At 47.9% G+C, this 23,882-nt stretch overlaps 1 protein-coding gene across 2 annotated transcripts in view; it reads right to left on the minus strand.

Annotated features, from left to right (window-relative positions):
* Positions 1–23,882, minus strand: part of HK1 (hexokinase 1) — a gene marked incomplete at its 5' end in the record, with an annotated part of 73,767 nt that overhangs the window by 25,695 nt on the left and 24,190 nt on the right. For both annotated transcript variants that reach the window (XM_079900400.1, XM_079900399.1), the window contains 5 exons: positions 5,496–5,679; positions 5,793–5,892; positions 6,510–6,605; positions 9,001–9,120; positions 14,903–15,051. In XM_079900400.1, coding sequence (XP_079756526.1) covers positions 5,496–5,679; positions 5,793–5,892; positions 6,510–6,605; positions 9,001–9,120; positions 14,903–15,051 — 649 coding nt within the window. The remainder of the gene's footprint in view (positions 1–5,495; positions 5,680–5,792; positions 5,893–6,509; positions 6,606–9,000; positions 9,121–14,902; positions 15,052–23,882) is intronic.

Here is a 23,882-nt window from a genome sequence, read left to right on the forward strand (position 1 = left end):
TGGGAGATTGGGATTGACACATATATACATTAATATGTATAAAACAGATAACTAATAAGAACCTGCTGTATAAAAAGATAAATACAATTCAAAAAAAAAGTATTCATAACATGTTTACAGAAAATTAAAAAAAAAAGAAGGGGCTTCCCTGGTGGTGCAGTGGTTGAGAGTCCGCCTGCCGATGCAGGGGACACGGGTTTGTGCCCCGGTCCGGGAAGATCCCACATGCCGCAGAGCGGCTAGGCCCGTGAGCCACGGCCACTAAGCCTGCACGTCCGGAGCCTGTGCTCCACAACGGGGAGGCCACAACAGTGAGAGGCCCGCGTACCGCAAAAAAAAAAGAAAACTGAGGCATAGAGAGGCCCATCGTCACAGGGCTGATAAGTGGCAAATCCACATTTTTAATCCAGTTAAATCCAGCCCCAGATTCTATGCTCTAATCACTGTGCTGTTCTGCCTATCTCATAGACAGTATCATTAATTGTTACCTGTATTACTATTGCGCTAGCAGCCACTAGCCCCACCCCTAGCCCAGTCTGTGCTTGTCCACCTCCAGCTCACTTCCTCTAGGTAGTCTGCCCCCCTGTTGGGCAAGTATGACAATAGGAAGGTTCTTCCCCCTTCAGATGAACAAAAATCAGCGTCCTTGCCTGACACCCCTCTACCCACTGCTTTTTGCTCTGCCATCTGGAGACACTCAGAATGATCTGCTCCCCTTTCTACACGATGGTCTCTTAGACACATATATACTACCATCCCCCTTTCCAGATAAAGGAAGCCCGAGGCCAGGAGCCTGTCCTTTCTCAGTCCCCAGAGTCCCTGTCAGAGCAGCAGAATGAGGAAACAGCACTTCTCATGAGCCTCCAGTGAAACCAAGCAAGTCGTGATCTGCTTCTCAGCAGTCAGGTGCCTACAACCACAGGCCGGTGGGCAGCACCACGGTGTTGCAACCTCACTGCCTGCTGGTGGGCACAGGCCTGGGGGAGACTGGGAAGGTGGAGGGGGACCATATTCAGACAGGAGAGCAAGGATTTGCATGCCGATCAGGAGTTCCCTTGGCAGCCAGGGTCTGCCCCGACAGGCAGCGCAGGGACAGAGAAGGAGGGTGAGGTCTGTGGCCACCTAATGAGGATTAGAGCTGCTGAGAGATTCCATGCAGCAGGCAGAGCCACAGTAAGTAAGCAGGTGTTTGGGGGATGACTTGAAAAGAAGTGGCGTTACTCCACCACCATTCAGGCCAAAGAATTTTCCAGACCAAACCTTCCTGCTGTTATGATCACTGCTACTGCTGTTTTGTGAGGTGGTGTCTCCTTTGTTTCGAAAGATGTGAGAAGGAATCACAGGGAAATGGGATTCAGAATTCCAGACAAAACAGAGAAAAAGAGCCAGAGGCCCAAGAAGACAGGAAGAGGAGACAGGGAATTTAAAACGAAAGAAGGTAGGGCTGACATCTACCATAGGAGATAGGTATGGGACCAAAACAACAAAGGCCCAGGATGGAGGGCGACAGGGAGGAAGGCCATGTCTGATCCCTTTTAGAGAGAGACCTTCTAGCTTGGGGGCTAGGGTGGGGTTCCTGAATACTCAGGGCCGTTCCCCCGTGGTCCTAAAGCAGCAATCACCAATGAAGGTAGGAGCCACTGTGCCACTACCCCTCCTGTCAGCCATGTATGGTCAGTACTCAGTAAATGCAAACTTCAGTCAAAACAGATGAGGGGGTGCATAGTGGGCTAGAGCCCACCTGGGCGCAGAGCCTTTACAAAGAACTAACACACCTATGTTTTCAACCCCGGTTAAAAACTGGAATCACTTTTAGGCTCCTAAAGACAGGCCTCAGCCCAGGCCAAATGAATCAGAATTGGGAGGGAAGGTCTAGGGTGGGAGGATGCCTGGGCAACAGTATGCTTTTTAAAGGGCTCTATGTAATTCTTCTTTATTATTTTATTTTATTTTTATTTTTTTGGCCGCACCACGTGGCTTGTGGGATCTTAGTTCCACGACCAGGGATTGAACCTGGGGCCCCAGCAGTGAAAGCACAGAATCCTAACCACAGGACCACCAGGAAATTCCCGTTTTTAAAAAAAATTTTTTTTTAATGTAATTCTAATGAAAAACATTCCTCTAGGGGACTTCCCTAGCAGTCCAGTGGTTAGGACTCCATGCTTCCACTGCAGGGGGGCATAGGTTCAATCCCTGGTCGGGGAACTAAGATCCTGCATGCCATGTGGCACGGCCAAAAAAAAAGAAAGAAAAGAAAAACATTTCTCTAAAAGGTTAATAGAATGAAAGCTCCATGAAAACGCATTGTATGTGTGTTTTGGTTTTCGTTCCTTTCAGTCTATTTTGTCACTTCCACATCCACAGTGCCTAGAGCAGAACCTTGGGGATAGTATGCCCTTGGTAAATATTTTTTAAATTAATGTCAAAGGCAGAGAAACAGATGTTGATATAGATTATTTGTTTGGGGGTTACCTTCCTATTTGAGCAGTGGTGCCATTGATCAAGATGGCTCAGGATAAACTATTTATGTAACAATAACTTGGTAATAGTTTGTCAACGCTTACCAGATACCAGGTATTGCTAAATGCTTTACATTCCTTATATGATTTGATCCCCAAACATCCATATGATATAATTGTATTCTTTCTATTCATTTTAAAGATAAATGAACTGAGGCTTAAAGGGGCTAATTAATACATCAGATGCCAAAACTAAATGTATGATAGAAACAGAATCTGAACTTAGAGACTTACATAGACTTAATTACATAGACCAGGACCTAAGATATACTTGGGTTACAAAATAAATAAAGAAAATTATCATAAGAAGTAGAAAGCCTAAATACATAAAGAAGCATGTACTATAAGTTTTTAAAATGTTAAAAAATTAAAATAAAAAAATCTATTCCTGAAAAAAAAAAAAAAGAAAGAAAAACGTTCCTCTAGACCATCCTTGATGATTTTTGTTCATAAATGATGAGACGCCTCTTAGACATTCTGGAAGCTCACTATGAAAAACATGTACTTTCCAACAGGACAGAAAACCCCAAACTTAACCCAGATTAAACCTCAACAAAGAGCCTTGGGCCAGCTTTGCCCTATCCCCGTAGCCTAGTGCCTTAATTTCCCCATCAGTCAAATGAAGCAAACACCTTTCCCTTGGAAAACAAAAGGGCTTTGAAGAACTTGGCATTGCACAGAAGACATAGGGAAGACCCCCCAAATCAGGCAGAAATCTAAGAGACCAGGTAAATTTACTTTGGCAAAACACTCTCTGGCCAATAGCCTAGTTCTAGGAATAGATGATACTACAACTCAAGCATCTGTCACCTCTTTGGAACTGTTCCTACCAAGACCTGACCTATGGTAATCAGTAAGCAGGGAAGCATATTGGAGATGGACTTTACCCCACCCTTCTTACTGTTTTATCCATTTACCTGTTTAGCCAGCCACCCATTTCCCAGTCACTCAGCCACATCTCTCATCCACCATCCATCTTCCACTCCCCCATCCATCCATCCACCCGTCCTTGCATCCATCCCCTATTAATACACCATTCCAAGAATGTTTATTGCAAGCCAACTGTGAGCCCAGTTCACAGTTCAGCCTGAGGATGTGGTTCAGCCCTTTAGAGAAATTTAGAACTACGTCAAAATGGAGGGCAGAGGGGCTTCTCTGTGGCGCAGTGGTTGAGAGTCCGCCTGCCGGTGCAGGGGACACGGGTTCGTGCCCCGGTCCGGGAAGATCCCACATGCCGCGGAGCGGCTGGGCCCGTGAGCCATGGCCGCTGAGCCTGCGCGTACGGAGCCTGTGCTCCGCAACGGGAGAGGCCACAGCAGTGAGAGGCCCGCGTACCGCAAAAAAAAAAAAAAAAAAAAAAGGAGGGCAGAGAATCCAGGTTTCCACCCAAGCCATGTAGGATCCCTACACTGAGGCTAAGGAAACAGACAAGGGCCTGGGCCATATCTGCTCAGTTATCACAGGTAACTGCCCTACCTGCTCTGCTAAGAAGGGTGACTTCTGATTAAGTGATTGATAGTAACTACAGGTACGTAATTTCTTATCTGAAACCCCTGGGGTCATATGTGCTTGGGAACGTGGACATTTGAGGATTTTAGAGATGTAATATGTTACATATGCCAGAGAGTACAGAGTAAACCCAGAGGGGCCTGAGGCAGTAGCATAATCAAGCATAGATCTCCACTGACATGTATAAGCAGGCACAGTAAATAGTTTCCTGTCAGCTGGGGTCAGGTTTTAGAATTGGAGGTTAGGTCAATAAATTGAGGGGCAAAACCTTTGGCTATCAGAGCTGGGGCTCTTTATTACCAAGGTGGTTGGTGCTTCAGCATGCAAAGCAGATATTCAACGCTGCGCCTAAGAACTCAGGATTCTCTCAGTGAGAGACCTCATTTATTCACTACCCCAACTCCCAGTGGAGGGGGGCTGGTCATTTATACAATTCCATTAACTCAGGCGGAAAGCCCAGTTGCCAGCCTGGGTAATAGGTAAAATAGGTTTCCAAAGGACAAATCAACTCCCTGACAGCGTCTCTCTGACATGGGATAAGGGCTGTTAAGCCAACAGGGTCAATGAACATCTCCCAGAGGGCTGACAGCATCCAACTCCAGGACAAGGCTGCTGGGAGGTCGATCAAAGAGAACTGGCAGCACGCTAGCATCACAGAGAAATATGAGTGTGCACTTCAGGAAACAAGTAGCTCAAAGGAAGCAATGCCCACACCAGCCTGAATAATATCTCTCATACTTCTGTAACCAGAGTTCCCCAAGGCCAAAACCCACTTGCCCAAGAAGTCCGATGTGATGTTCTTTATCAGCTCTGACCCATCTGCCTATACGTGACATGGAAGAAGGTCTCACCAAGGTCTGCACGACTCACACGGCTCTCACCGACTCCTCTGCATGACAGGTGTTTGCGTGTGTGACTTCCCTCCCCAACGAGACCTTAAGTCCTAGAAGGGAAGGTGCTACTTTGTATCCCTGGAGCCTAGCACAGAGCTGGCACATCCTAAGAGTTCAAGAAATGTGTGCTGAATGAACGGATGGCCTCTCCCACCCTGAACAGCAACCCTAGTGAGGACAGCATATGGAAACGCTTTTAAACCTTAGCTTTGTGCTAATGACTCTGTGCTTTTAATTTTCAAAATGTTTTACAAGGACACAATAACAGTGTAATTAAACAAAGAGAAAATCATTTAAAATATGCTCTTTGATCCCTGGTCGGGGAACTGAGACCCCACAACCCGCACCGTGTGGCCAAAAAAAATTAAAAAATAAAAATAAAATAAAATACGCTTTTAAAGCTGCAGACCTCACAGCTGTGTATCTCTCCAAAGAAGTGAGAGACAACACACACTTGATGGGCTTTTCCTTTTCTGATCACCTGGCTTCCTGCCCCTCTCACTTCCCACCCCAAATCTTCCGTTAAGTGTCCCCTAAGTCCTCTATATGACTAGTTAGAAAGGGTGGGACTCACAGCTGCTTCCCGGGGTTGAGTGAGCCCCGGTCAATCTCCCGGTCAAACTCGGTGCGGATGTCCTCCAGGGCCCCGTCGTCCCCGAAGGCCCCCCACTCGGTGTTGATGCACATCCTCCCTTCGTCGCCTTCCACCAGGTCGATGTGCCTCAGTTCCTCCATGTAGCACGCGTTGGTGCCCGTGCCTTGGAGAGAGAGACGAGATCAGAAGCTGTGACCTCACGAAGTCATGAGAGAGGAGGCGGTGCCGTCTGGAAACACCGGCTTCAGGAAGGGACGAGGACACGGTGGGCGTTACCAATGATCAGGCCGACTTCACACTGCTGGTCGTCGTAGCCACAGGTCATCATGGTCCCCACAGTGTCGTTCACCACAGCCACAACGTTGGCGTCATAGTCCTTGGGGGAGAAGAGGGGGTGTCACCGTCCACACACACGTGGAGCAGAGATCACAAGCTTCAACACAGCCTGGCGGGAGGGCTCCTATTTTCACAGCCGCCACTGCCCCCGTGGGCGGTGCTGCTTTCATTACTGCTGGCACTCAAATTCACTGGATTAGAGCGCAGTGGTCACGCTGTGGAGACGGCAAGGCGCCCTTCATTATCTGGCTTAAGATTCTTTTCAGAATGGACTTCACTCACAGAGCCACAGCCCTGTGCAAACCACCCCACTGCATCCATGTTCCTTCTGCACTTGATGCAACGCCGGCAGGCTGCACTCGACCATGCCAGCTCCCTGCACAGCTACCCTCCTGTTGGAAGGAGGCCATGCCCTGCCCAAGGGCTTGGCTCTTTGGGGTAGCACCTCGGACAGCTCTGCTTTGAACCAGCCCTGACCTTCCAGACCGTGAACTCTCACCACTCACCTGCCTGGGGCTTCAAGGACTGCCCTCCCCCACACCATGTGATGGCTCAGGCCATGCACTACTGTCCCCTGAAAGAGCCTTGGTCACACAGCCTTCTCCCCACACTCCCCCACCTCCGGGTAGTCAAGGCAAGTGGCCAGTGAGAAGTTACCCCGTGCTTTTTGATGGCTTTCTCAAGCAGCTTCACCACATCCGTTCCCTCCACTCCACTCGCTTTAAATCTCTTTGTCCAGGTGATCAGGATGGCCTGCAAAGGAGAGCAGACGGGGTTGGAAGAGGGCTGGGAGGCCCCCGGAACCCCCAGGGCCCTTGGGGGTCTGCTCAAGGACAGTGACAGAAGCGGAGGCCCAGAGGGGACAAGAGGTTCACTCCAGATCACACTGGGTAACAGAGCCAGACTCTGTCCCATCTCCTGTTTATCCATCCACACAATGGATTTCTCTGGGGGCTGCCATGGGGAAAAAACCTGCAGCTCATCCTCAAATACAGCCAGTGGCTGGCCAGTGCCGTGGTGTCACATGGCACACAAATCTAACTGATGTCAACTGCACAGCCAGACTTCATTTAAAAAGAGAACAAGAGAAATGCCGTTATTACCTGATCACCTTTCTGCGCTTTCAAACCAGACCTTGGTTTCCACAGCCCCAAGGAACTTTTGTCAGAGGCAAATTGGGAAGAGAAACAAAATGCTAAGATAATTTTTGGCTACTGAACTTCTAAGAGCCACGTCCTGAGATTAAAGGATAACACTGACTATGTATGATTCATGCCTCTTCCCCAAGTTTGGAACTTAACCGCCATTTGTAAGCGGTGACACTACAATTTATACAATATGATCCATCTCTGTGTGTATATTAATGGAGAAACATTAAGGACAGACATCCAATGGTTATTCACTTGGGAATGTAGAAGGGTAGGAATTTTTACCTTTTGCTTTACACCTTTATATTATTTCAATAGTTTTACATATTGCATCTGTATTTTTTTTTTTTTTTTTTTGCGGTACGCGGGCCTCTCACTGTTGTGGCCTCTCCCGTTGCGGAGCACAGGCTCCAGATGCACAGGCTCAGCGGCCATGGTTCACAGGCCCAGCTGCTCCGCGGCATGTGGGATCTTCCCGGACCGGGGCACGAACCCGTGTCCCCTGAATCGGCAGGTGGACTCTCAACCACTGCGCCACCAGGGAAGCCCTGTATTTTTTTTTTTAATCAAGGATACTAGAAAAGAAAAATAATTGTTCTACTTAACTTTTTCTCCGAATGGAGGAAGTCACTATAAATGCGGCAGGGTTGGGAGGGGCTGCAGTTCAGGCCCTGTAGCCTCCGGGGGGACACAGCGATGGGAAGCTTGTCCACACTGGGCTGCCCCGCGCTCTGAAAGCCACACAGCCTGCAGGATGCACCGGGAAGAGCGAGCAGCAGCCTGCAGCCGAGCCAGGCATTCCAAAAGCCCCTGGATACTCTGTTTTCTTCCCTTCAACCCTCAGGCCCCCAAAAGCCTCAGAGAACATGGTATTGTGGAAAGAACGTGGGTTGGAAATCAGGAGATTTATCCTCTTCCCACCACTTCTGCCCATTTCCTTGTGGGCTGTTTCCCCAACTCCTCTGAGGCCCACTTTGCTCATCTGTGGAAAAAGGCAGCTGGTCTAGATTTGGACAACTTTGAAGGTCCCAGGCAGCCTTGAGGAGTGGGCAAAGGTCTCCAGATGGATAATTAGAGCCTGTGACCCACTGGCTTCCTGGCAGGCAGCATGCCCAGTTTAGGAAGCCCTCTCCGGATGGGAATCAAGGCTGGCAGGTGGGGGGCACACTTTTGACTCATTCTCTGCCAGGCACATCTGCCCTGCCCTGCGGGGCTCTTGTGCCCCTGAGGACGTTCCCTCTCCACTTCTGCAATGCCTCCTTCCCTGAAAGACTGCACCTCTGGGGGACAGGCCACGTCTGCGTGCAGCTCTTTCCCAGGGCCTAGCCCAGCCCACACAAGGATGGCACTCGGGCCACAGCCACTGATGAACAAGCAAACAGCCAGCATTGTCGCTTCCCAGGCCATCTCCCACCTCTCCTTGTGGGAGGAGGGGTGTCTCACCCTGTCTCTGCCCAGGGAGTGTGGCTATCAAGCCTCAGTTCTCAAAAGCAAGGGAAACTCGTACCAACAACAGGCCTTGTGAAAGGTCACTAAACCTACTTTGTTTTCCTTCACTTGCTTGAGTTTAAGAAATGGTCCCCTCGGGCTTCCCTGGTGGCGCAGTGGTTGAGAGTCCGCCTGCCGATGCAGGGGACGCGGGTTTGTGCCCCGGTCTGGGATGATCCCACATGCCACAGAGCGGCTGGGCCCATGAGCCATGGCCACTGAGCCTGTGCGTCCGGAGCCTGTGCTCCGCAACAGGAGAGGCCACAACAGTGAGAGGCCCGTGTACCGCAAAAAAAAAAAAAAGATGTCTCCAAAAATACATATATAATTAAAGCAATTAAAACATAAACATGATTATCATGACCTTACATTAATTTCTACAAATATTTCTAAAAAATACAAGATACACAAGCCATCCTGTAAGCAAAAGGGGAAAGTAGTCAAGGGAAAGGGTTCATTAGCATTTCCCCTATGGGGCTTCTGTGGAGCATTATAATCCTAGAATGTCTTACCTCGTCTATTTTGGATTGCCGACAAGGGAAAGAAAACGTGAATCCCACAGGTAATTTCTTGTCCTTGATTTTTTTTTTCTCCATGAAGTCTCCCAGGCACTCAGCGACATGACCAAAAAGCTGGAGGAAGCGCAAGAGAGCAGTCAGGAGGGAGGAAGGGGACTTAGCATTTCAGGAAAAATGTGAACAATTCTCTGCCCCACACAGAGAGGAGCACGGCTACCCCAGCTGCCCAGACCCAAGGCACCCAGTGGCCCTGCATGAAAAGCCATGCTGGGAACTTCCACTGCAGGGGGCACAGGTTCAATCCCTGGTGGGGGAACTAAGGTCCTGCATGCCTCACAGCACGGCCAAAAAAAAAAGAAAAGCCATGCTGTATGTGACTGGCAAAGAAGAGTCCCTTGAAAAGAGCCTGCTTCATGGGCCACCACGGCTTAGGAAGCCTTTTAAAGGCTTTACACAGAACTGGCCTCTCGGTGGTCACTAAGATGTATTATCTGGGTACTGAGGAAATGTGAAAATAAGAGAAAATCAGCTCATCCTCCATAACACACAGGCCATGGATCACCAGCAGCCACCCAGGTGGAGGGGTCGTTTGGCCCCTTCTCTGTATCTCTATCTCCCTCACTCTGTCAATTCCAGAAGCTCCGCAGAATACATATATACTCCTAGCCTCTAGCCCACTTGCGTGATTTCAGAATCTTCAGGTTAACAAATTTTTATTTTTACTCAAGTATAATATGCATGCAAAAAGGTGCAGACATCCTAAGTACAGGGTTCACTGGATTCTCACAAGCTGCACCCACCTGTGTCACCAGCACCCAGATGGAGAAACACAATGTTATCAGCACCCAGACACCCACCTCGTGCAGCCACTGTTGCTGCCACCCAACCCAAGGGCAATCGGCAGCCACTCTGACTTCCACCGCCCTCGATTAGTTTTGCCTGGTTGTCTACTACGTATAAATGGGACAACAGGGTGCACTCGTTGGTGTCTGCCTTCTTTTCCTCTACACTATGTGTGTGTCATCCACGTTGTGTGTTTCTGTAGATTGCTGATTCTCACTGCTGCACAGTATTCTATGGTGTGACTATACCACAATTTATTTAGTGGATTGCAATTTAAATTTGCCAGCTCCACAACATGTGGCCGGGATATGTATACATATCTTAGACTCCACTAGAAAGAACCCAGAACACTGTTTCCCTAGCCTCTGCGTGAATACTGTCAATGACGGGACGCTCACCACCTCTAAGGCAACCTATTAGATCTCTCCAATACCTCCCCTCTTCTCTAAAATGTATCCAGAACTGAATATAATATTTTATATGTGTTCTCACCAAGAGGAAAGCTTAGTTGAACTAAGAATCTCCCTTTCCCTTCTCTCTATACCTCTATTAATGTAACCAAAGCATATATATGCTCTTTCAGCAACCATGCCACAGTCCAGGTAACCTCTCTGGTTTTTTTCACATGGCTGTCGTCTAACACAGACCGCTAGACCTCCCTTGTATATGGGATTGACACAGCTAATGGAGCTTCTTTTTTTTGCAGTACGCGGGCCTCTCACTGTTGTGGTCTCTCCCGTTGCGGAGCACAGGCTCTGGACGCGCAGGCTTAGCGGCCATGGCTCACGGGCCTAGCCACTCCACGGCATGTGGGATCTTCCCGGACCGGGGCACGAACCCGTGTCCCCTGAATCGGCAGGTGGACTCTCAACCACTGCGCCACCAGGGAAGCCCTAATGGAGCTTCTTGAAGCCCAGAGAAGGCAGTGATGGCAGAGCCAAACCGCACGGTCACAGGAAGCAACCCCAGCCCACGTTCCCAGACAAGGTCATCTGCCTGAAGGCTTTATTTGCAGGGTATCCTTTTTTCCCCCCATATTAAACTTATAGTTTTATTCAGGCTTGATTTTAACAAAAGTGTCAGGGAGAGAGCCCACAGTAAAGAGTGAAGCCCACGGCGGTACGCCTCTCCCAGATGCCAGAGGAGGGGGCAGGTCCCCTCCCCTCTCCTCTTCCCTCCGCATCTAAAGGGATTTGGGGAGAAACACAGGGGCGGGGGCTGGTCCCCAGTCTGTGTGGGTATGTTTCGGATAAAGGGCTATGGAGGAATAAGGGACCAGCCCAGGGAGGAGTGGGGGAAGGGCACAAGGACCACCTGCCAGAGTCCACAGCTTTCTGATTCCTACCTGAATTCAAAAACAAAACAAAACTAGACCACAGCAGCACCCACTCCTTCTCCCGGACCAGGGCTGTAGTTCAAAGGGAGAAGAGCAGGCCTCTTCACCGAGGCCATGGTTCACTCACTCCTGGCCAATCTGCCGGGGCTCCCTGACAGATTGAGGGGGTAGAGGAAACTAAAATAAAACGTCAGATAAATTGTATAGGAGGAGTCCAGCCAAGGGCCGGGCCAGAGCGGGGCCAGGCTGGGGGACGGGGGCCTCTGCAGCCTGGGGGATCACTGCCGCCCTCACAGCCACTGTGCAGGATCTCCTTGAGAGACCTATCCCCATCCTTCCCCAGGTGTCCTTGACCCAGCTCTAACAGTCTGACTTTCCTGCCAAGGTAAATGAAAAATTGTCAGTTTTGACTTGGGAGTCTCTGTCCCTGAGTCACTATTACTCAGGTCATGGCTACAGCGGCGACTGACTAAGGAGACACATGACCACCTTCCCCGGAGAAGCCCGGCTAAACTTCCTGCGACCTTCATTTCTGAGTGATATAAACCCATTACTAAGCCCATCAGCTCGCCCCACGTCATCTGCATTCAGAAGCTCCAGGCTCCCAGGCCCTCAAGAGAGCCCACTGGGCGGAAGGAAGGAAGGCAGGCTGCGGACAGGAAGAGGCAGGGAGAGCTCAGCCGCAGAAGTGGATTCACAGGGCTGGGGCGCTGGAAGCAGCCCCCCGCCCCCATTCAAGCCAAACACACCCACCCCTTAGTGCTCTGCTAAGAAAGAAATGTCCCCAACCCAGGGGCATTCCCCCAGGCTAACCCACGTCTGTGACCAGCCAGAAAGGGAAGTTACCCAGCCTCTCTTGGCACGCAAAATTTTAGTGTCTAAAAAACTTTTTTTTTCTTTCCTGACAACATGTATATTTATTTAATTTAAATAAATGTAAATTATTTATTTAGTATTCAAAATTCCCAAAACTAAATAAGTGATGTTTTAAGAAGGTTGCATTTATGCTTCTGAAATTATTAAAGCTTAAAATTGCACTGAAACTTTCAAGATACCTTGTGGGTCTGTGTGTGTGTGTCTGCGCGCGTGCGTGCGTGCGTGTGTGTGTGTGTGTGTGTGTGTGTGTGTGCTTGTGTGAGAAAGAGAGAAAGAAGGATAAAGCAAATAGTTTATTGGGAAATCTGGATAAAGGGTATAAAAAGCTCTTTGTGCTTATCGTAAAGCTTTTCGGTAAGTTTAAAATTATTTTGAATAAAAGGTTTAAAAATCTAGCAAAAATTCCTGTACATTACAGAAGACGAGATCACAACCCCAAGAATTCAGCACAATTCACAGTCTGTAAGTATGAGTTGCTTCATGGGCAAAATGGGGCCCTTGGTTTACTAGAATATTCGATAGGTCTATAAGAGATCTCAGAAAAATGGACCACCAATATTTATTGCTAATCTCACACCAAACTTCTAGACAACAGGTTACGGTTTCACCCCTATTTTTCAACTGCTAAGCTTCTCCCTCAATCACTTGGACCTTCCTCCTTACCCATAGCCCTCACATTTCCACACCATCAAACATTTTTAATAAAAATATAAATTAATTAATTAAAAACAAAGACAAAACCCAGTCTATGAGTGTCCCATGTTGCTAAAACTGTAACATCTGGAGCCAGACTGCCTGGGTTCAAATCCTAGCTCTATCGCTTATGTGCTGTGTGACCCAAGGGGCTGGTTACTTAACATCTAAGCCTCAACTTTCTCGTCTGTGAAATGGGAATAATAATACCTACCCCATAGGGTTGTTGTGATGATTAAATGAGTTAATCCTAATGAAGTGCTTAGATCAGTGACATACATAACAAGCTCTATGTAAGTTTTTGCTATGACAATATAACATTATCGTTATCATCATCATTATCATCACCATCTTTTCTCTGCAGACTGCTTGAAAGGGGCAGAGGAAGAAACAGCAGGAAACAAAGTGATCCTGGGGCTGGGAAGATGGGGACAGAGGCTGGGAGAGTCAAGGTCCCAGGGGCAGCAATAAGAAGAAAGTCACAGGACTTCCCTGGCGGCCAAGTGGTTAGGACTCCACGCTTCCACTGCAGGGGGCATGGGTTCGATCTCTGGTTGGGGAACTAAGATCCCATGTGCCCCAACGCAGCCAGAAAAAAAAAAAAGAAGAAGAAGAAAGTCACTGTGGAAGTGACACAGTAAGTGTGCACCTGAGGTGGGAGGCATCCCCTTAATTTATAAACCCTGCTCCTAAAAGGTTAGGCCAAAGCACACAGGAATGTCTGCAGCACAGGGTGTGAGTCCCAATGGTGAAGCAAGAGGCAGAGGTGGCTCGACCCAAAGACCATGGGGAACAGAGCGACAGGTCAGTACTTTTGGCAAATGGAGAGAGCAGGATGCCAACCAGAGGCTGCTGGCCACCTGCAAAAAGGAGCAACGCAGCAACCACTGGGCAAGACGAGGAGACCTACTTGCTGGCAGCCTTCATGCACACACTGGATGAATGAGCCAGTCTCTGAAGCCCAGTAATGGAGGGACAGGCAGGGGGACCTCCCGGCAGGTCCATCAGATGAGTGAGGCACTCTTTCAGCGGCTGACTGAAAAGTGGCCCATCTGTCCTAGGGACAGTGTCCCCTTCAGTGCTCACTGTGACATGGTCTGAAAAGCTCTGAACCCAACCCGCCAGCAGTAGGTTAAAGGCCAGGATTAGCCCTTTTCTCTAGTAGAAGGAAAAGGCAGAGAGCTTGCATCAGGTCCCACCCATGTTAATTTAGGAACAAAGTGGAGCCAAGAGAAGGCTCTGGGTCTCATCTCAAAGTCCAGCCCAGAACCAATAAGTTTTCTGGAGAACTTAGTCATGAACCTTGCCGTGAACACACCCTCCCTAAAGCAAATATTTGGCAAGCTCTGAATAAAACGTATCCTGACAACAGCCATGACTTGGGAGGCGAGCTTCAAATGGGAGTGGCCAGAACACCTGCAGGAGAAGGTGAGGAGTAGAACAGAACCCGGAAATGACTGAAAACCTGACTGGGGGCTGCCCACACCCTGATCACAGGGTCCTCAGTGAGCCTTCGGCCCATCACCCACCACGACCACATGGGGAAGCAGGGAGGGTGGACAGGCCCTTCTGAGCATGCCCACAGCCTCGACCAGCAAAGGAAGGCAGCGTCTCCATTGGCAGGGGTTACAAGTGTGAGAGGAAGGGACGGTGACTTTCCAGGCAAGGCCCTGCCCTCGGTGCTTTCTGGGCCAAGGACTCGTAGAAGACTATCAAATTGGGTAGCCAGGAGCCCTTTATAATAGCCCTGGGGCTGTGAGCTCAGATTCCTGCTGCCCCACTAGGTGACAGCCATAACCTATGAGGCCTGGGCCTTTGGTGAACTGGGTGAGGACAATGACTTGGAAGAAGGGTTTTCACCCAAGGGCTCTGCTACCCCTCTGCTGGGGAACCAACCCCTGGATCCTTAGGGAATGGATGCATTTATCTCCTCTTCGCACCCCTTACCTGAAAGTCCCAGCAGCACCCCTCCCATCCACCAGTTTACGCACATGGTGGGGTCTCTTCAGGCAGTCACGCTCTTCCACCCAGGAGTCCTCCACTCGTGCCTATGATGGACTCCCAGTGCTTTGGGGTCTGGCTTCTGGAGGTACCCTGGGGCCTGATGCTTGGGCCACAGGGGCTGATCGGAAGGGAGCAGGGACCCACCTGGCTTCCACTGCCGTGCATGATGCTCTCCGGGGTGTCGTAAACCTCGGACTCCATATGAACGGTCTGTTTTTGCTCATGATTCACTTGCACCAGCAGAATTCGAAAGGAAGACCCGCCAAGATCCAGGGCAATGAAATCTCCCTTTTCTGTTTAGGGAGAAACAGTATCACATCAGATTCAAGCGCTCCGGGAACGTCTCACGCTCTGCCCGCTTCTCAACAGGGTCCAGCCCCACCGCGCTGTGCTTTCGGCCAGAAGAGTCATTCAGACCCCATAGGACCACTGCCCCGCCTGGAAGAGTGGAAGAGAAACCCTCTCCCAGCCGGGCGTCCCTAGACAGACGGCTTCACACAGTCCTGCTCACTCCTGACTATAGGAGAATGGAAGTATGGACTTAAGTACCAAGCCCTACCCATCTTTCTCTAATTTCTTACCCTTTTTCACAAATGGCTATGTTATCCATAAAGACAAAAACAGCATTTCAAGTCAGAGAAAACCCTACATCTGACGTCCATTCCATGCCTTGGGTTCCTTCCCCATCAGCTCAGACACCAATTCCAGCTAGTCCAGAGCTCCACTGATTCCCCAGGGGATTTTGTTTTTTAATTGTGGTAAAATATACATCACATAAAATTTTCCACCGCAACCATTTCTAAGTGTAGAGTTCACTGACACTAAATACATTCACAACGTTGTACAACCATCACCACCATTCCCAAAATTTCTCATCATCCTAAACAGAACCTCTATAACCATTGAGCATTAGCTCCCCATTTCCCCTATCCCTAGTCCCAGGCAACCACGATTCTACTTTCTATCTCTATGAATTTGCCTATTCTAGATATTTCATGTAAGCAGAATCATACAGTATTTGTCCTTTTGTATCTGGCTTACTTCACCTTGCATAGTCTCAAAGATTCATCCATGTTACAGCCTGTATCAGTCGTTCACTCCTTTTTGAGGCTGGATGATACTCCGTTGTATGTGTATCCATTCATCTGTTGCTGGACACCTGTGTTGTTTCCACCCGGGGGATGTTTTTAACAGAAGTCCCTCTTGGTCAGATAGGAGTAAACTGGCTTGATGTGGTTATATTCCTCAAGACCAATGTGTGCGGTGATTGGGGTGGACCTCAGTGGGACAGAGAAAGATGACGGGACCGTATGCCAAGACCACGATACAGCACCAACAGAGGAGGCCATGATGGGCAAGATTCCAAACCATTAAGCCACTATCTAATATTCTTTACCCCAGTTACCCTCACACATTCTCCTCCAGAGTCAATTAAAATCTATTAATTTTACTTCTGATGTTACATTCTCACTGTCTCACTATCTTTTCATTTTCTTGATGGTGACTTTTGAAGCATAAAAGGTTTTAATTTTGATGAAGTGCAACTTATCTACTTTTTTCTTCTGTTGTTAGTGCTTCTGGTGTTATATCTAAAAGCCCATTGCCAAATCCGAGGTCACAAAGATTCGCACCTATGTTTCCTTCTAAGAGTTTTATGGTTTTAGGTCATACATTTAGGTATTTGATCCATTTTGAGTTAATATTTGTATATGATATGAGGTAGAGGTCCAACTTCATTCTTCTGCATGTGGATATCCACTGTCAAATTCCAGCACCATTTGTTGAAAAGTCTACTCTTTCCCTCATTGGCACCCTTGTTTAAAATCAAGTGACTATAAAGTATGGGTATGTCTGGACTCGCCATTCTTTTTTCCCCAGTTTTATTGAGATGTAATTGACATAGTGAACTCTCAGTTTTGATCCACTGATCTATATGTCTATCCTTATAGCAGTACCGCATTGTCTTGACTACTACTGCTTTGAAATTTTGAAACTGGGAAGTGAAAGTCCTCCAACTTTGTTCTTCTTTTTCAAGATTGTTTTGGCTATTCTGGGTCCCTTGAGCTCTTTAATTTTTTTCTTAAGTAGTGGTTGCCTCTTTTAAAAAAAAACAGCTTTTCTTTTATAAAGCTGACGCCATCTTTGTATTTGAGTCTACCAAGCTTTAAGCTCTGACACACTGCTCTATTTCTGGAACTTAGAATGGTTGTCTGGCATACGGTAAGAACACAACAAATACTTGAACTAATGAGGGTGGTAAAGGAATCAATGAATGAACCAAAGTCTTCTCACACTGAATTTCTTTTCTTACCCTCTCAAGCTCCGTGAGGGAAGAACCACAACTTAGGATTCTTTACATCTGCCCTTGGCACCCAGGATAGCTCAATAAATGCTTGGTAGCTGCTTGATCTCAAGGGTTGGTGGCCCATTCATTCATTCAAGGCAGCCTTGCTTGTTGTTCATAAAACAGGAAGCAGTTATACCGCTGGTTGGTTGGTTTTTTTTTTTAGTAATAGCTTTATTGAGAAATAATTCACCTATCACATTTTAAAGTGTACACTTTGGTGGGTTTTAGTATATTTACAGAGTTGCGCAACCATCAACACTATCTAATTATAGAAATTTTCCATCATCCCCCAAAAAAACTCCGTACCCATTTGCAGTCATTCCCCATTTCTTTCCAAACCCCCTCGTTCACCAACAACCACTAATCCATTGTCTGTCTCTAGAGATTTCCCTATTTTGGACATTTCATATCAATGGACTACAATATGTGGTCCCCTGTGGTTGGCTTCTTTCATCTGCCATGATGTTTTCAAGGCTCACCTATGTTGTAGCATGTATCAGTACCTCATTCCTTTTAATGACTGAGTTATATTCCACTGTATAGATATACCACATGATGCCAATGTTTTGGGGGGGTTTTTTTTGGCCGCACCATGTGTCATGCAGAACCTTAGTTTCCCGACCAGGGATCAAACCCGTGCCCCCTGCAGTGGAAATGTGGAGTCCTAACCACTGGACCGCCAGGGAATTCCCCATGATGATGTTGTTTTTAAATTGCTCCTATTGTGACTTCCCTGGTGGCGCAGTGGTTAAGAATCTGCCTGCCAAGGCAGGGGACACGGGTTCAAGCACTGGTCCAGGAAGATCCCACATGCCGCAGAGCAACTAAGCCCATGCGCCACAACTACTGAGCCTGCGCTCCAGAGCCCGCGAGCCACAACAACTGAAGCCTGCGCGCCTACAGCCTGTGCTCTGCAACAAGAGAAGCCACTGCAATGAGAAGCCCGCGCACCGCAACGAACAGCAGCCCCCGCTCGCTGCAGCTACAGAAAGCCTGCGAAGACCCAACGCAGCCAAAAATAAATAAATAAGTTAAAACAAACAAACAAACAAACAAAAAACTGCTTCTATGGTCCAAAGGAAAGAGACCAAGGGAGAATACTGGGAAGCAGCTGTCACAGCTTTGTGGGAAATTCTGACCCTGATGTTACAGGTTGCTCAAATCAGTTTAGGGTTTTCTTTGGGCTCCTATCAGAATCCTAACCCCTGTGGTGCTTACGCTACTACTCAGTTAAAAAAATGAATTTGGTATGAGGTGCTTCCTCTCAGGAGGAAGAATTACTAGAACACCAAAAGCACTTTATTTAACCATCATTCATTGAGCCTTTCTGTACTCCAGTCGCTAAGTACTTCATATGCCTCATTTTACTTTTAATCCTCTCCACCCTATGAAATAGGTACTACTATGATCCCCATTCTACAGATGAGCAAGTAAAGGCTGGGAGGGATTAGGTAACTTGCCAAAGCACACGGCCAGTAAGTGGCAGAGCCAGAATTTGAATCCAAAGCCCAAATTCATAACCGTTGGATAAAACAGCCTCCCGGACAGACCTCGGGGACAAGGATCCCCAAGGTCAGCATCAAAGTGATACTTCAGCACATCAGGAACAGCTACATCTCTCTTTGGGGGTCTCGTCAACATCCATGATTCCTCGCAGCTTCTGACTCTGTTCTTTTGCTTTGATCTTTAATGAAGATAACGAAAACTTCCCGTAAGCAACTATAAACCACCTGTGCATAGGGAAATACTAGGCACAAAAGCAAACACCGTGCTAGGATGAAAATATGGGTACTTTTTATTTTGTTAACATTTTAATTTAATTAATTTATTTACTGTTTTAATGGTTTTCAAAAAATAAAACCATTTATTTATTTCATGTTTTACACTGGCTTTCATCATAACTTAAAAACAATAGCTTGGGAAATTTTTCAGTTGCCAGCCCAGTCAAATGTCTCATTTTCAGTTGAATGAAAGGCCTAAGTAAAAGCAGGTTCTTGTGCTCAAGTTCCAGGTGATGGTGGGGCATCTCCTGCTTATTGGTGTCAGTGTCAACACACAACGGGTAAGAGCTTTCAGCCCTTCATGCGGAAAGGGATCAGGTTTCAAGCAGCACCTTTGCAGGACCCAGGCCTGAAGTTTTCAAGCAAGGTAAGTGAAAATTGTCTCAGCTGCCTCTAGGTCGGGAAGGAACCTGGCCTTAGGGTGCATAGGGCTGGCCCACACTTCTGTGGCTCTGCAAGACCCCTGCCCCACCCTAGCTCTCCACTGCTCCTTTTTAAAAAAAAAAAAACACAAACACAGGTCAGTAGGGTTCCAAGGAGTTAGGGTCAGAGAAGGAGATCAGAAAGGCGACCTTAAGATGTCACGACAATGCTAAATACTGCATACTCCACACATCTGCTAGTGGGAGTTGATGGGTTTGACGGGGGCCATTCCCTGAAGGCATTTTACAAGAGGTCACTGTTAAGCCCAGTGCAGCTCCTGATCTGTCCCTGAGCAGTGACCTTGATTCCAGGGTGTGTCTGTGATTGCTAAAAGAAATGGCAGTTGGCCTCTCTTCTGTAAATCACATTTGCACCTCAGGAAATGTGAGACAAATATTAACTTACCTTCTCGGTTTATGGATAAGGAAGCTCCAACCAAACCAGGTGAATGACTTGCTCACAGTCACGCCTGTGGCAAGCCCAGGGCCCTTCCCTTTTCTTAGTCACTCATGTACTTGCAAATACTGGGATGCTCCTAATTTTTTATGTATATATGTCTTATCTTTCTCAGTTGGATGATAAGCAATTTGAAGGCCAGGGCAATTTAACATGCTTACTTCCCTCCCCCAGTACTGAGTCCTGCAAATCTGTACGTGTTTGCTGCTAGTTTGATAAGAACTACCTGGGTTAAATGCATGGTCTGTTCAGTCCTATCCTCTGCCAGGCAAAGGACACCAAGGAACAACTTCTGGAAAGGGCAGCAAGATTTCCGGTAAGCTTTGTTTGCTGTCTAGCATCTCTTTAGATAACTACCCTCCAAAGAGTCCCCCACTTTGCCCATCATGATTGGTTCAGGATGGGCACGTGATCCACGTCAGCCAATCATTACCCTCTCCAAGACCACCTCTGGGACCTCTAGTTCTTAGGTGAGGTGTCAGCTAGGGCTGCCAGGGCTGTCTCTGCCACCATAAGGGAGAGGTGGCCTACAAAAGAAGCTGACACAAAGACTAAAAGGATAAGAGACAGATGAGTCCCTGTCAACAGAAGCCAACTTACAACTCCATCTCCCAGTTATGTGAACCTAGAATTCCCTTTCTTGCTTATGTAACTTTGAGTTAGATTTTTTTTTTTTTTTTTTTTGCGGTACGCGGGCCTCTCACTGCTGTGGCCTCTCCCGTTGCGGAGCACAGGTTCCGGACGCGCAGGCTCAGAGGCCATGGCTCATGGGCCCAGCGCTCCGCGGCATGTGGGATCTTCCCGGACCGGGGCACGAACCCGTGTCCCCTGCATCGGCAGGCGGACTCTCAACCACTGCACCACCAGGGAAGCCTATTTTTTCCTTTAAATTCAAGTTCAGCTTCTTTTTGCAGCAGTTGGCTTCCCTCTAACTTCCTCTTCAAATCTTTGGCCTCAACCTTCCTGCCGGCCGCTGCTGAGACTTCGTCCCACATTTCCCATTTCCACTGAAGCCAGAAGAACTGCTCTTCTAGAGAAGGCTCATTAAACAAAACATCTGAAGGGCCCCCGGCAACTCTCCACTTTCTAACGACAACCATTATTACCGGCAAATAATGGAAAACAAACACGGGGACAGATGTCTCTCTTGAGTCCAGACCTGCGCTGGAATACAGGGCAAACAAAAACTCTGCTTTCATGAAATGCCTGCCTTTGCTCTGCTCCGTGAATTAATTCTGTACATGAGACACAAAGCCTTCCCTCCTGTCTGCAATCCAGCTAGTTGATGAGAGTTTATACCTTCGTCAGAAACCCACCCAGAACGCTAGACATTCAGATTTCATGAATGGAGAGAATTTCTGAGACAATCCAACCACCTTCCCAGATAAGGAAACAGGCAGAGAAAGGTAAATGACCAGCCCAAATGCTGCGGAAAAAGGAAATATTTTCCTTCCTTTGGCTGGAAAGTAGTATATTTTAAGCCCCCAGAATTTAACTGTGACCACACTGCAAATCAAACATTTTTAACTTAACCTTTGAGCAAAGAGCCTGCCAGGAACCATGAAACAGAAACAAGGAAATGTTCAACTCAATTTATCCTCGAGAAGCTTACGATCTAATTGGTATTTATGGATACAATATCCTGAGTGATAAATGACAAGAGGAGAAAAAAGGGGAGGTTTCACAAGTGAGACAAAGTGTTGGCCAGGCCTTCTGAGGGAGGCTGGACGCAGCTAGGCACCTATCCCCGACTGGGCAGCTCTGAAGAGAGGTTTCTGTTTAGCCAAGTCATCGGAGTAAAAAGGCTTCAATATCTTTCTTCTTTATATATTATTCATACCTTTCCCACTCCAGAAAGGATATGCATCAGCTAAAAGCCACTTTAGGGTTTTTGGGGGTTTTTTTAAACCTAGTGTGTAGATTACTGGAGAGCAATTAAAGAAAAACCACTGCCCATAACAATCGTCAAAAGGGGAAAAAAATTCATAAAAATGGGCTGATAACATTTCGGAAAAATCAGTAGAGTTTCAAAACTCTGAGTCCAGTCATGAAGGTCAAGGTCAGCGGGAAAGGAAAGGTTTGTTTCTCCCTCTGACTTGGAAGTCACATCACCACTTGACAGCCAGGGGCATCTGTCAACCTCAGTGAGTCCAAGTTATCCTTTGGTGGTTTGGGATTACCACTCATTCTGTCGCTGACTAATTATACAGTTGAAGCAGTAATTAACATTGCGAAAAGGGAACAGCACCACGGTTTACTATGAAGGAAACCCACATCCCGGCTGCTCCAGGGGACCTCCTGGTTGGAGGCACTTCCATCACAAAGGGGCAGGGGCTGCACTGGGGTCAGGGGCCCAAGGCCTTGGTATCAATGTCAATGTCTGTGTGGGGCTGTAGTGACCATTCCAAGGGGAGTGTGGGCCCCTGGGCACATGACCCGAGCCCACCCATGAACGTTAGCAACAGTCATAGGGAGAAGAAGTATAGGGTGTATTACTAGGGTTGCACAGTGGCCCCCCCAAAAGATATGCGGAAGTCCTAACTCTGGGTGCCTGTAAATGTGGCCTTATTAGGAAATAGGGTCTTTGCAGATGTAATCAAGTTAAGAGGAGGTCATGAGTGTGGGTCCTAATCTGACTGGTATCCTTATAAGAGGAAAATGCCATGTGACAACAGAGGCAGAGACTGGAAACTACAAGCCAAGGAATGCCAAGGATTGACAGCCACCACCAGAAGCTAGCAAAAGGCAAGGAAAGATTTAACCCAGTGTCTCAGAAGGAGCATGGCCCTGCTGGCACCTTGATTTTGGACTTCTAGCTTCCAGAACTGTGAGATAATTCACTCTGATTTAAAGCTACCCAGTTCGTGGTACTTTGTTACAGCAGCGTTGGAAACTAACGCAGGGTAGAAGAAACAGTCACCAGGGAGGACAGAGGTGGGCAGGGTAGGGGAAGGCTGGGGGACCCAGGGCCTCATGCATAGGAGGGCGGGTCCTTGTGGTTCAGGGCTTTGGTTCCTCCTCCCCCCTCCTCCTTCTGTTCTCAGCACTGTTCTGGGCTCCCAAGAGGCCCTAAACATTTGGCCCCAACCACGCTGGAGATGAGAGGCTCAGAAGGAAGCATGGGGCCCAGGCTGCTGGCTCCAGTTCCGCAAACCCTAGGACAGTGTTTCCCAACGTGGGCATATTACCACATATGTTATCACATTTAAGACACCACTGATTGCAGACACATCATTATTTTGCGTAATACGAAAAGAGGAAAAAATACTGCCGATAATAATTTAAAGATGCAACTATTGTACAATGCATTGCTGATTTCAGAGGACTCAAACAACAAGGTGTCTCAAAATAGATGAAATATAGTAATAGATGTTGGGGGGAAAAATCAAACAGGTTTGGGGAAAAGGAAGGTAGCCGGGTTAAACAGGTTTCTCTCCTGCAGAACTGCTCAGGGCCTTTAATACGTTGGTGTCTGCTTTGAATCTCTAAGAGGGGGCTGCAGAATGTTGTCTTTCCCAAATGAGGATGAGTTTTGGGCCCTGTTTTAAAGAGTAACTAATGGGGACAAATGACTAGATTACTAGCCATTTGTGTATGTGGATCACACTTTGAGCCCCTCAACCCTGGAAATGGTGTGTGAAAGAGTGAAGGAGGGCACCCCCTGCTGACACACAGTCCTGGGAAGGGGAGCTGGCTTGCAAGCCGCGTTCAGGAGGAAAGAGAAGGCATCTCTCATGGGATGTGCCGGCCCTGGGCCAGTCACACAGGATCAGGTGCTCCCCAGGCATAAGGTAGCCTTCTGAGCTCTCCAAGCAAAGCCAGAGCAAGGGCCCTGGGGGGCTGCCCATCCCACCTCGCCTCCCCTTCGTCTTTTCTCAGCTGACAGCAGCTGACCACGCCTCTCCTACAGAACTCAGCTAACCCTGTAAAGGCACAAATGCTCCTGGATGTGAATGCCATTCGGGGCTGGGAAAAAGCAGGAGTGAATCAGAAAGCCGGAGGCATCAGAACAAAACCCAGGGGACACCACGGTCTGGTCACTCTGATGACTAGAATCTCTTCGGCAGTCATAAAAAAAACCTAAACTGCTGGTCACCAAGACCTCAAGGAAAACAAA

Source organism: Stenella coeruleoalba (assembly GCF_951394435.1).
Source record: "Stenella coeruleoalba genome assembly, chromosome: 16".
NCBI lineage: Eukaryota > Metazoa > Chordata > Mammalia > Artiodactyla > Delphinidae > Stenella > Stenella coeruleoalba.